Source organism: Cottoperca gobio, chromosome 17, assembly GCF_900634415.1.
Source record: "Cottoperca gobio chromosome 17, fCotGob3.1, whole genome shotgun sequence".
NCBI classification, from domain to species: domain Eukaryota; kingdom Metazoa; phylum Chordata; class Actinopteri; order Perciformes; family Bovichtidae; genus Cottoperca; species Cottoperca gobio.
Genome location: NC_041371.1, coordinates 4,970,697 through 4,984,839, shown reverse-complemented (window position 1 = coordinate 4,984,839; position 14,143 = coordinate 4,970,697). Strand labels below are relative to the sequence as shown.

The following is a 14,143-nucleotide window of genomic DNA, read 5'->3' as shown; positions in this document are numbered from 1 at the left end:
AGCTGCAGTCATAGTATATCAAATTTTATTGTCTATCCAACAATAGTGATCCCTTATGGTTTGTCAAACAATATGCAACTGCCAACGATTAACATCAGATGACACTAATCAAGTCACTATTTAAATTCAGTTTGACGGTGATTTAAATAGTGCAGTTACATTAATGAGTTTATTTAAGACATTGGATTGCAATTGATCCCATTCCAGACACAGCCCTCAAAATGGCGTATTTAAGAAAGAACTCTTCTGTCTCAGTGTAAATACGTTCAAATCAAAATAAATTACAGGAAAAACAATAAGCGTGCATCTCTAAGCCTCATCTCATGACATGTTAAAGCTAACGGACTAAAACAGGAGAAACATCAGGAATGTGTCGTCGAACTTGGCGAAAGGTTTTTGATTTGAAAAGGTAAAATGCTCTGTATTGCTCCGTCTCTCGACAGATGGAAGGAGTGCGAGGGCACAGAAGAGTTGTGATGAGCTGCGACACTTCTTCACCGTGAGGTGGAGGGGAAATAAAAACACAAGTTGCTTGAGAGAAATATTGCTACAATCACTATAATTACACAATGCTGCTGCTATAAAATCAGCAACATTTTCACATATATATATATATATATATATAAAAAGAAAAAGCTATAAAAATCTGTATGTTCAAAATGACACAGCTATAAAGTGATTAAAACAGAGTGATTGTTAGATTTAAGGTGAGCACAGACCATTTGATACCCAGTGTAATAGACCACTGTAGACTATATTGGCTGCTCTGACAAGAAGTGCAGCAACATGAGCTTCTTAAGATGCAACTGGAGCGATCATGTCTCTCCGGGGGAGGGGGAGGGTGTACAAAAACATTCCTTACATAAACTGACTAGGATGACATGACCAGACGCTCCCTCCATGTGCAAAGCTACACTCGAGAGCGGTAAGAACACTTCCTCCACCCCCAGTTTGTGCTGCTTTCAGTTTGTCCAGTTTGCTTCGGAGGATAATAAGAGGTGATTTGGGGACGAAGGGAGTGTGTGTGTGTGTGTGTGTGTGTGTTTTGAGGGGGGGTGGCTGGAGCAAAACTTAGAATCTTCCCTGCTTGGCGTCTCCGATGGCCCCCCAGACGTCAAAGACAAACTCATCGGGAAAGGCGAAGTCTCCGAGGGTCTCGTCTAACGCCATGGCGAATTCATCCGGGTTCTTCTTGTCGCGGCCGACCTCGACCATCGTAGCGGCTGAGAGAGAGCAGAGCGTTTCACTGAATGACTGAAGAGCATCTCAGCGAATACAAAGAGCATTTTGTTGATTTTGAAGAACATGTACAGAAATACAGAAAACTATAGAAAGAAGCTTTGGCTGTAACACGAAGGTTACACATCATTTAACAAATACTTTATGACATCATCATATCAGCGCTCAACCTCGATTTACTGGGTACCGATACGCTTTAGAATTTATTTTAGGATTTTACTGATGGTTGCTGAATTGCGGCTCCAGCTATGAGGCAGAGCACAGCGTCAGGTCGTCAGCAGCTGCTGGCTGCTCCCGGATCAGAACTAAAGCCGACGGGCTCTGAACTCCCTGCCTGAACATCTGAGACTCTCAGAATCTTTAAATCCCTTCTCAAAACTTATCTTTTTATTATCATATATATATATATATCATTTTCATCGCTCTGGATGAATAAATGTTATTATTATTATACTATAAGTCCAATAGTACGACACACAGCTCCGGCCTGCAGAGTTGAGCGGCATTATAAAACAATGTTTGCATAATGAAGCTGTGTGAACATATGTTGGATTATCATACAGTCTGAGGTCACAGGTTGGGCTAAATGAAGCATAAGCACTTTAACTGGATAATAACTCATCTACTCTAAATTAATATTAATAAAGCCACTCAAGACGAATTAGTATGGAAGATATCAGCTCATTTCTTTAAGACCTCTGGCACAAAATGTACCCTTAGCATACAAGCATACAGATTTAACAATTAACCTTAGATAATTACTCTGCTGGTAATGTTGTTACTATACTTAAGTCTGAAAAATATCCTCTCGAGTGAATAACGTACTCGTGATACTTGCTTGTGAATACTTTTACCCACCAAGTTCAGTGTCCCTGATGCCCATGTAGCTCTCCAGGAGGTCGTCCACTTTCTTCACTGCCTTCTCCTCAAATTCTGTTGGCTAGAAAAACCACAAACATCTCAGTTTCAATCTTTCTCTTCCTCAGTTTTACTGTATTTTGTTGCTGTCAGGTTCTTGCCCAACACTTCCCACGATGTTGCACAGTTTCATCTCAAATACGATCAGGGGATCAAGCTGATTAGTGTTTTACTATTCCAGACTTCAGTGATGAGGGCAGACAAATAGTGCATGTGGATTAGGTGAGAATGTGGGCATGAGTATGGAACATCATTTGTGCATCTTCAAAAGAGAGAGCCTTTAAGATGATATCAGCACTAAAACCTCCAGGCAGTCTTTATAATAATGTCACAGTTCCATGTACATCCACAACACCTTACCTCATCCTCGACAGTAGCTGGGCCCTTGGAGCGAAGTCTCAGGGTCCCCCTCCCTGTGCCGATCTTGTTGTCGCTGGCAGGTTTGGCGCCTTTTGACCTGGGCTCAAGCATTTCTGTCCATCAAAAGGGAAACAATATTAGAAAGCACTGTCCCATTGCTGAATTTGCAAATGCAAATTATTCTGTAAATGCACAAAATGATCTTGTGTGTCCCGACCCACACGCTGAGAAACACTGCAGCACAAGCTGGATATGTAGAGGTTACACTTCTTCTGCATCTCGTTTCTCAACTCACCGAAGGCCTTCATGGGCTCCACCAGTTTGAGGGTGAAGGACTTGTCTTTGGGCAGCTCTTTAAGCATGCGTGCGACCTCATAATGCCGTGTCCCGACTATGTTATGTCCGTTAATGCACTCTACGTGGTCGCCCACAGAGATCACCTTCACCCCGTCCACGACACTGCCCTCTTTGATACGCTGCAATACAGAAGAAGTCAGCGACTAATGTAAATAAAAGACAGAGCATGGAACATTTCGTCATACATTTATAAAAGCGCCACACACACACACACAAAAAAGTTTTTTCCAAGATAAAAATCCAGAGCAAAACAAGAGTATAAAACCTCCTGCTGCAATACTTTAGGAGTCTACTGTATGAAACCTCTCTTGTTTATGAGCACACTGATGCGAAACAGCTTGGCTTACAAAAATAGTTATCAAACGGCCTCCATGGAAAGCTAAATGTATTTCTGTACGAGACTTCAAAAGCATAAAAAAAAAGAAAAGGGAACAAACATTTGTGATGCAAATATATCAGCTCCGAGCGTCTGCGCTGCGTTCCCTGGTCTTTTTCTCCAGAGGAAGGTAAAACACTTCTTATGGAACCTGTTCATTTCATAACATCTTCATTTATAGACCAAACTATTAATCTAGGAATGAATTTGCAGATGAAAATAACCGTTAGTTGCAGCATCTCTTTGGTAGTTCATGTACCACAACAGCATCACAACACCGAGCTTTAGTCATAAACAATGTCAGATGCAGTGCTGTTCGGGCATCACATGATGGCACATGTGAGCACTTTGTTATGATTCGTAAGATGTCTGAGACAAAATAAGCTCATTAGGCCGGTCTGCATCAACAGAGGCAGAAATACCAGGCTGAATTATGATTTCCACGACGAAAGCAACTTTGTAAAGTTACCTTAAATCATGCAAACAAGTTGATTTACTGTAACTGTACCATAACCAAAACAATAAACATAAGAGAAAATGATTAAATAGAAAGGTTTATTAAAATGAAAAAAGCTATACAGTGTTTACTTATTAAACTTATTATTTACTACTTTACTTGTATAATATAAGTGGTATTAAATGGGAGTAAAGCTGAAAGAATATTGAAAAAGACTATTTGATTAGTTAAACAGAAGATTAATCAATGACACATTTGATCTTTAAGTTCATTTATTAGTTATATAAGTGGTTTTTATGAGTTTCCCTGTGGCTCATATGATTTTAAATTAATTACCTATGTTATATGTGAGCATGTATTTTAACTAATTGGTTATTTGATTAAACTATATTTAGTTTAAACCTACAAACAGCTTACGGTTTAATTCTAAACCTTGATACGGCTTAATTTAGGATATTTGAATGAATAAAATATATGCTAAGAGAGCCACTAGCGTATTGGTACACATGACTTTACAGTACGTTTACCAGATAAGCATAATACAATAAACAAATTAAATTAATTTCATTTCATTCCCAAGCCCTACCCGTGTATTAACGTCTATTTCCTTCAAGGATTCATTATTGTTATTCTGCAACGGAATGCAGTTGAACGCTACACGAGAAAAACGAAACGAAACATAAACAGTAGTGGAATTTGAGGAGGACCTCGACACCCCTAAGAGGTATGAGATAAAAGCTTGATGTTGTTCAGGATGACAAGCTCAGTTTCTTCTGACCTTAATGAACGCGTATCCCGCTCCGTTGTCGGTGATGGTGAGGCCCAGGGCTTCTTCAGATTTAAAAATCTCCACCTCCTTCTTGATTCCTTTAATGTGTGCGAAGATAAAATCCTCGAGGCCGATCTGGCCCCCCAGCAGCTTGTCCATGTCAATTTTGTGGGTGTTGAGGGTGCAGAACATGATCTGTACACACACACACAGACATGAAGCAGGCAGATATAGCTCATTACAAAAAGACGTCAGAATATACACACATTTGATAAGATTGGGCTTAAAAAAGTATTTTGATTATATAAATCAAAGTATTGAATAAAATGAAAAAGGAATTAAATGATAGTAATAAAACTGTGAAGGAAAACCCCAGAATGTCTGAATCTTTTATACCCAATCAAAGAAATGACCCTCATGTGTAGTCACAGCCTGAAAACTGAGCCAGATTCAAAAATAAAAGTGTTTGAGTGCAGATGACAGCGCACTGCCTCAGTTTGCTAAATACAGGACTCATCAGGGAGCTTCGTCTTTACAGCAGCAGCCAAGTTATGCAGTTATGCCCTCTTCGACCCCACAGTGTCATCAGTGTGTGTGTGTGTGTGTGTGTGTGTGTGTGTGTGTGTGTGTGTGTGTGTGTGTGTGTTATAAGCCTTGAGCCTGGGATGAAGCAAACTGGGGGAAAGTGACCTCTCCCTCCTGTGCCAGAAATGTTGAAATCTGGCTTCACACCTCGTGGGCTGCCACGTCTTGGCAGGACAGTACGAGGGAAATGTGATCCCCGGCAACATGATACTCAAGTGGCCTGATTTAACAGCACTTTAAACCGAGGAGGAGGAGACTGCTGGATGTGAATCATTTAATACGCCCCAACTCTCCTAGACAGAAGCTATTAATAAGATCTCAAGTTCAAGTTCTTTATTTATCATATACACAACAATTACACAGAGCAGTCTTTAGCAATGACAAACTTAGGTCTCAGGCTGCCTCCAACAATACCTATTAAATATGTATTCAATAATTATTATATTTAATAATTAGCTGTAGGAGAAACTTTTATTTTTCATATTTCTTTTTATTAATTGTTTAAGATGCATTCTTAATTTATTTTCTCTTTGTCTTGTGTATGTTTATACATACGATGATATAGTTATGCATCGTTTCTGATTCGTGAAAATCGAATAAAGAAAAGTATAAAAAAGAAAAAGAAAATCTAAACATAAAACAGTTCACGTTAAATTAAGGAACAACATATAACAAAAAGAAAATATAAAGTAATTTAAATTAGACAGTAATTGCAAATGATTACACTGAAATTTGTAAACAGGAATATAATAAATGTATCTGCATAATGACTAGTATATATATATATATATATATATATATATATATATATATATATATATATATATATATATATATATATATATACACACACACATACTAGTCATATATATATATATATATATATATATATATATATATATATATATATATATATATATATATATATATATATATATATATATATATATATATATATATATATATACACACATACATACATACATACATATACTGAGAGGCGTGGACAGGAAGCAACAACAGGAAGTGAAAGTATATAAAAAGTAAAGGGATCTATTTCCCCAGATAAACCTACTCAGCTTTGCCCATATGTAACTTCTGTTGTGGAATCGGCTTCCAAGTCTGGCTTTGACAAATACTCAGCCAGGATTTAGTATCGACTTCCGGGTTTTACCACGGTGGAGAGGGATTGATTCGTACTGGCTTATCAGGAGGATGACCTTTGTGCACCAATCAGGCTCTGGCAGCGACGCCTGCCTTGTTTGGGTCGTTTTTGTTCACACACACATTAGCCAACATGGCCTCATGCGTTGCCTTGGGTTACCAGACTATAAAAGAATGAGATTATAATGAAGGGAGGCCACTAGAGGAGAGGAGAAGGCGGTGTCTGAGGCAAGGGAGGGGTGTTCTGTAGCTCAATTGATGGCTCTTTTCCATAACAGTACCCCCTTCCAGGCCAGGGCATTAACCAAGAGTGAGTGGGAGGAACGGCAGCAGACGCCTACACCCGGTTACCAAGGCTGCCGACTGCATAAAGCAGCTCTCAGCACTCCTCTCCTGCTGCTGAGCATACAGCCACAGCGTGTTCACACTGTCGGGTGTAGCTAGGATGCAGCTTCACATGCATTGCAGAGTGACTGCCTCTCCTCTGACAACCTGAGTCACAACCACAGATACAACACCGCCCACTGCCTGCACCACACTGACCACAACCTTGATAACCACATGCAAAAAGGGCAAGTGTAAGGAGAGGCAGTGCAATCTGTTCAACCCAAGACAGAGCTACTCATGGGTCAATGCTTTCAGAAGAGGAAAGAACACAAGGAGAATAATCAGACAAAATCTGATTTAAAATGCAGTTTTGAAACAATATTCATGTATCATTCATTTGTATCAGAGCAGGAACGACTTGTAAACTAATGGATCGATTTAATCGTTAATGCAAAAATGGCAGAAAATGTTTCGAGACACTCAAATATGGAGATTTCCTGTTTCTTTTTTTTTCTTTAATGACATTAAACTGAATATATTTGGGTTTTAGACATTTAAAAAGACATTTAACCTTAGACTTTGAGAACCTGGGCTGGACTATTTTCTGACATTTTATAAAGCAAATGATTAATCTAAAAAATAATCTGCAGATTAATCGATAATAATAAAGTTACCCAGCCTTGCCTGAAACAAAGAATACCTCCATTAACGTCAGAAGAAATTATTATATTTTTATAACATATAATAACTAAGCGTATTATCAGCTCCAGGCATGTTGTATGACAAATAAAAACACTTTTTATAAATAACATTTTGTGGAAAAAACACAAAATGTTCTAGTTAAAAATCCTCAACCCGTAAAAATATAATTGAACGGATGCAACGGATTTGTTTTTGGAAGACTTTTGCGGATAATTCGGCTCCCAGTGAAGCCGATGGTGGTGAAGACAACAACTCCCATGATCCCACGCCACTTCACCACGCCACCAAAACTCCTCTTTTGTTATCGTTTTGATTTAGAGATCGATCACGGCAGAAAATTAAACTGTACCAGTGCACACTGCAACACAACAACTGATAACTGTACTGAAACAATTCACCTTTAGATTGTCATTTTGTTCCTTTTTTATTTGGCCCACAAGTTCCCTAAAAGATGCATTTCAACAAAAGTACATTTAATAGAGGTCTTCAAATCTCCGCCTCTCTACAGCGATCCCTTCTCCTGCCTGTGTTTGTCGAAAGGTCAGATAAATACAGCCTTTAATTGATTCTCCCTCTGAATTATGTTCTGTGCTGTTAAACAGTGTTGACTTGGGAAACCTGTTTCTTTAGCAACTGAACATCTGTCCATTAACAACCTCTTCAACGGATCCTTTAAATGCAGACAAGAGGCTTTTAGAAAGATTAAATAGTGAGCATCATGCTCTCAGAGGGGAGTTACTCATGTGTAACCAGTGGAGTACTCTTTTTCCCATTTCCTGTCCTCATATTCTTTTTGTTCTGCTGTCAGGTGTTTTTAGTAGTTAACAGGGAATGCTGATGTAAGCTGTGTGTTGCTTGTTGTGGTGTGGCTGCGTTTCCAACAGGATATCACATACATCAGCATTTAAGCCAGTGTAATCATTTACCTAATTGCGGATGTGAGATTCTTCAGAATGACAACCGAGGATTTGTTTCATAAAAGATGACTCAAAACCAGAGCTCATTATGAACAGCCTGTCTGCGTGAGCCTCACAAACTCAACCAAGATGTTAAGAAGTTAATGATTAATAAACTCGATTTAGTGCAAACGTGATCCTTGTTTTCAAACACTGATCACATCAATTCACAGTGATAAAAAACTAACATGTAAAGCCAAAACTGTGATGTTCACAGCACACAAATAAATACTAAATAGTAAAATATTAACGCAAAAACTAACAACACCATTTTGCAATAAACAAAGCAAAAGAGAACAGTTTGAACTCAGTGGAATAATAAGACAATTAGTATTTTAAAGCAACTAAAGTTCTCTTTTACATGTGACTTAACAGCCTCCATATGGTGGAAATACTGTACTGTGTTTTTAATAATAATAATACATTTTAAAAAGGAACTAATTGAGAAAATGCTACTAACTATAAGGCTATAGTCAGTTATCTAATATGTGTACAGTACTAGAATACTGTGCAGATACTTAAGACTGAAGTATGTAATAAGTATAGCTTATGTCAAATGTGATTGATTTGTATATGTTCTGCACATTGGGAGAAAACTATTTTACTTGTTTTAACTGAGCCTGAGGTGAAGCTAAGGCTGAAAACTAACCTGACCAGGTAAGGTTATCAAACAGGTTTATCAAACTGAATTTCCTGAGAATAAGCCACAATTACTGAAGTAAGCCTGGCTCAACTGGTAATCTTGCTTTCTGAATGCACCAGAGAAACACTGAAATCCATGAGAATTGAACTACAGATTACTGAATGTGTTGATAAAATAATGCAGTAGTTGCAGCTGTGAAGGACTATTTATAACTGTGATGAGCGGGCGAGAGGTCTGTGTGACAAGCAGAGGTCAAACTCTCTCTGATACATCGCCACACCTATACCAGCTGGTGATGATGACAAATATTGTTCTTTATTTGCCGTTGTTTTGTCTCCACCGTCGCATCGAACCTCAGAGACACCGAGAGAAACCTGAAGTCGACTCGCCTCTGAAAAAACCTGCAGGCTCAGGTGCGGTGACAACGCTTTCCTCTGCATCAGTGCTGGTAAACAAACCATTGAAACGCTAGAAAACCAGATCCAGTCCAGTCAGTGGTGAGCGCACACACACACACACACACACACACACACACACACACACACACACACACACACACACACACACACACACACACACACACACACACACACACACACACACACACACACGGTCTGAACTGTAGCTTCACACACACACACTCCTTGTTAGAGTCAGATTTCTGACACAGGGAAAGTTGTTGCTCATTTGTTTATCATTTTCTGCATGACACAGAAGCCTTTCACAAGAATACTGTTGTGTTTTACATTTTAACATGTGTTTTTCTAACTATTTGGTTTCCATTCACTTCAGTTAAAGTATGAAAATCATTTAGCAGACTCTTTAAAAATTTGAGTTTTGCTGCTTTCATTGTAAATGATGAAAAAGATGAATCTCCTAGGACTGTTTTCAGACGGTTGGTCAGATCAAACAAGCAATAAGAAGAGATCAGCATCATCATTCCTGCACATTTTATAGACTAAAAGAATAATCAAATAATTAAATGTATAGGATAGAATCATATTGTGATGATAAGGACATATTCTGTTTTACTAGATGTTATCCTAATTAATCATTTTGATTCTAATCTCACAAAATGTAAAACTGAAATTCTTGTTTTTTGTACAAAATAAATGTTATTTATTATATACAGTGATACACACTCTACGTTACTCTAAAAATAATAATTTTCAGTTATGGTAGACACTGTCAGAGAAGTATTCATTTAACTATAAGTTAATTATCGCGTTTGCAGTGGTGTTGAACTGGACTGCATTATATCGAGGCGTTATTAGTATATGTTTACACACCCACATTTGTAATTCTATGAATGATGTTGACTTCAGTCACACTGCTACTGCACTGGATTCATGGCTCTCATAAACAGAGCCTTGTGCTCATATCACGAAAGAGGAAAAGCTCACTTAACATTCTCTACAAAGGAATTAATAGATTAATCCAATCTCCAATACACTACACTACTATTAAACTACTACTAGTGAGTGCAAGAGCTCAGCTAATATAAACAGCAGTCTTAAACTTCATCAAATGAGATTATTTCACCTAATCCCCCCCCCCCCCACCCCCCACCCGATTAAGAAATGTCTGGCTGAGAACATGGAAGTACAGCCACCTGCAAACCAGCAAAACAAGATGTGTGGTTCTGTCACACGATCGCAGATATTCAAACTGTATGCAAATGTCTGTGTTTCTGGTGAGCAGGGAGCTCTGACTGAAACAGGTGCACAAGAAGCTAAGTCACAGAGAGCCACACCTCAAACTCGACAGGTGGAGGGGGTCAATAACCAGACTTTGACCGGAGCACATAAAAGATCCCATTTTCTTCATGTGTAGTCAACACTATGTCTCGCTGGCTGAGAGAACATAGAGACTGAATGTACATTACGTATGCTGTGTTAAGCCTTTACTTCTCGTGTATTTGTGCTTAAATCTTTTTTCCACTTAAACAAATTCCTTTCCACTTCCTAAATAAAGTGACCGACTGAGCTTTAGTTTAACGTAAGCACTCGTGTCTAATTAAAAAGGCACAACAATAGATGCTCACATTGAACCCAGACGTGCTTTAATGCAATGTGATGTCTGCTTGGAAAGAAATGTGTCACATATTAGAGGCAATGAGCACAAGGAAGACAATGCCATTGTTCATTACATAATTCATATGAGGCTCAGCCAAGCACTCATGTAACCTCCGAGCCACAGAGAGCCACTGGTTTATGAACAGCCACAGCTCCATGTGCGCCCGGTTTGTCCTCCAGTTTACTCTAAATTCAACATGAAGCAGTTCCTCAATGAGCGTTAATGATTTGTGTTTTCACAGCTGACATCTTAGATTTTATGAGTAGGCGTTTTCCATTATAATCTCCGCTTAGGGGGGTCATATTTTCGGTTGGATTGTTTGTCAGCAGGTTTATGGAACTACTGGCCCTATTTTTGAGAAAGTTGGTGGAAGGGTGTAGCATGGGGCGAGGAAGAAGGAACCCAATGATCAATGGGTGAACACGCATTATCTTTTGCTTGTGGAAACGGCTTTGACAGAGGTCTGCGCTCTCCGAGTGCCCTTCTAGGCAACAGCTGTACATTTATTTAACTACATTTACTGCATTTTAATCAACATGTTGCATAATTGAGTGTTTTAATTTAGCAACCAGGAAGCATGGTTGTGTAAAGTCTGAGAGAACATGTTTTTATCACTTATGTAAGAATTGTTTCCATGCTGTGATATACTCTTTACTCTTATTTAGGTGTGACAAAAGGAAATTAAACCAGAAAAGAGGGAGACAACATTTAAATAAACAAGAAATATTTAAACTGATAGCATAAACCGCAATATCAGCCTAAACTGAATCTGTAATTTCACACTGATTACATTAAATAGTGACTGATTTCTTATTTAAAATGAGACCACGTATGGCTTAACAGTTTAATTTAAAAGCATCCTCGACTATATCCTCTCTGGGATGTGTCAGAAATAAAAGCTTTATCTTGATATTGAAGTCTCTGGTTCATATTTAATCTTATTCTTATATTATTTACAGCTGTTTGCGAGATGTTTTAATATGTACATATGTAATTATAGTACTTAGACATAAAGATTCAAGTCTATACAAGCAGATGGCACATTCAAAACATGTCTAATGCTCAGTGGGAAATTTGGTCTTTTCAGCACATTTTGAGAGCAGACTGCATTTGACAGTTTTGTAATGAAGAACATGTCGAGTACTAAACTTCCTCTGCACCCTCAATACTGAGTGAAATGTGTCCGAAGCCTTGAGCATCAAAAACTATCAAGTATTATAAAGTAAAATTGGCATCAAATGCTTTGCCAGAATTATTGTGCATTGTTGTATTTAGGTAGCCTAACGTTCCTGTTCGGCTGCTTGTGTTACCACATTTAACACTAATGCAATCATAAGTTTGCCGTGTTTTAAGCAGAACATTATGTTTATATTCCTCAAAGAAAAGTATTGAACACATTATTGTTCTGGTATAGGTTCAGAAACGTGGGTATCACACCGGTATTGAAACACTAGCCAGCAGCAACCGTTTGTTTTATTATCAATTAACCTGATTATTATTTTCTGAATTACTCGTTTTCTCTATTAAAATGTGCGAAAATAGTGAAAAATGCCACCACATTTTCCCAGAGTCCAAGTTAATGTCTTGGAATCAAAGTTTGACTGACAATCATCCAAAATCCAAAGAAAAAGTATTTATTTTTTATTTTTTAATAAAGAAAAGAAGCAAATTCTCCAATTGGAAAAGCTGAAACCTGAGAGTAAGAGAAAGTTGTGCTTCAAAATGTAATAGATTAATAACACCTTTGGTAGAATGAGAAAAAAGTATAATTTGGTTATCGTAACGCACCAGTACACAGCCTTACTTAAAGGTTTTCAGAAATATTTTGACTTGTTGGGAAATAACACAGCTTTCATCTAACAATGACCACTTTTACTCTGTGCCACAGAGGTCACGTCCAGTCAACATGGGCAGCAGAGTGAGGTTTGGTGGTGTTTATGCAGGGAGGAGGCCCTGGGCAGAGCTGCTCCCCTGAGTCCTCTGGGACAAGTTATCTGGTTAGATTTGAGGCGATGCCCACTGAGCCGGACGTGAGGGACTTCCTGTGGTAAAAACTGTGGAGTACAACAACTCACACTTCATCCATCTGCATCTGTCTTTGTCTGTGTTACTATCTATGCCACATTTCTGACTAGGCCAGTATCCTCAGTGGCACACGTACTTTCAACACCAAAGAATGTGAAATAACTGCTGGAGAGAACAAACCGATATGTAGAAATTTGGGTTATTTCTCTTTTGCTACCTGCTTCAAAGCATTATTTCAACAGGAACGTTTGCAACTACACAAATAAACACCAATGTGATTCTTTACTGATCCCAGTACTATAGATCCTCACAAAAAGGGCTACAGAACTAGGGATTTTATTGATACCAATGGCATTATTGATTCTGCTTATTGGTGGTGCTATTTCCATTATAACATAGGATATTTAATTTAAGGTGCCGCACAGTTAGGAAGCAGTGGCACTTTTGCGTACTGCGCAGAGTGTCAAACACATTGCATTCCTGAAATGTAAGCCTGTTTTGCGTCAAAAGACATTTTAACACATTGCTGGTGTTTCCAACCTTCATTGAAATTATCCTTTTACGGACAATTTGGAACCGGTTCTCAACTGAAACCGTTTCTCGATTCCTATCCCTATACGGAGCAGTACTCCTCGAGTTGTCACAAGATCAATGTCTTGCTCAAAGACACTTAAGCAGCTTGCAGACATGAAGGTTTGAATCCAGTCTTCCAGACACAAGTAGCTGAAAATCAGCCGAAACTGTTTAGTTGCTCTACTGTGCTTGTTGTTATGAAGAAGAAGAAAAACACAGTCAGGCAGTTTTTCTGCTAAAACAAGTCGAGACAGAACAGTCCTAATGAGTGTTACTAATAGGCATGATGGAACAAATACCCATAGATAAATGGCTGGTGTCCCATTCAGAGTGAATAACAGCTGAGTTGAAGCCTCATTACGGATATCTTCTACCATCAAATAACCAGAAACACTGTGGCCAGTTTCAGGGAAGCTGCCTTCCTCTTATCACATCTTTTTTGTGAAGTCCTGTATTGTTTGCTTAACTGTGTACCAATGCCACCGAGAGAGATTTCTATCCAATTATTGCACTTGTTGAATGAAGCAATTGTATCTGTGAGCTTCAAGAGGGGGAAGGAAGTTCACGTCTGCAGCTCTTAGAGCACTCCAGGCTGATAACAGGCTGCCCCGCCGGC

The 14,143-nt window shown here is 38.6% G+C and overlaps 1 protein-coding gene across 1 annotated transcript in view; it reads right to left on the bottom strand.

The window, feature by feature from the left end:
- Positions 1 to 8: 8 nt before the first annotated feature.
- The window catches only part of gipc2 (GIPC PDZ domain containing family, member 2), a 15,718-nt gene continuing 1,583 nt past the window's right edge, over positions 9 to 14,143 (bottom strand). The window contains exons 2-6 of the mRNA XM_029454310.1: positions 4,486 to 4,671; positions 2,813 to 2,993; positions 2,518 to 2,630; positions 2,098 to 2,179; positions 9 to 1,223 (exon numbers count right to left, since the gene is read on the bottom strand). Of these exons, the coding sequence (XP_029310170.1) occupies positions 1,072 to 1,223; positions 2,098 to 2,179; positions 2,518 to 2,630; positions 2,813 to 2,993; positions 4,486 to 4,671 (714 nt within the window). The 3' untranslated portion in view covers positions 9 to 1,071. The remainder of the gene's footprint in view (positions 1,224 to 2,097; positions 2,180 to 2,517; positions 2,631 to 2,812; positions 2,994 to 4,485; positions 4,672 to 14,143) is intronic.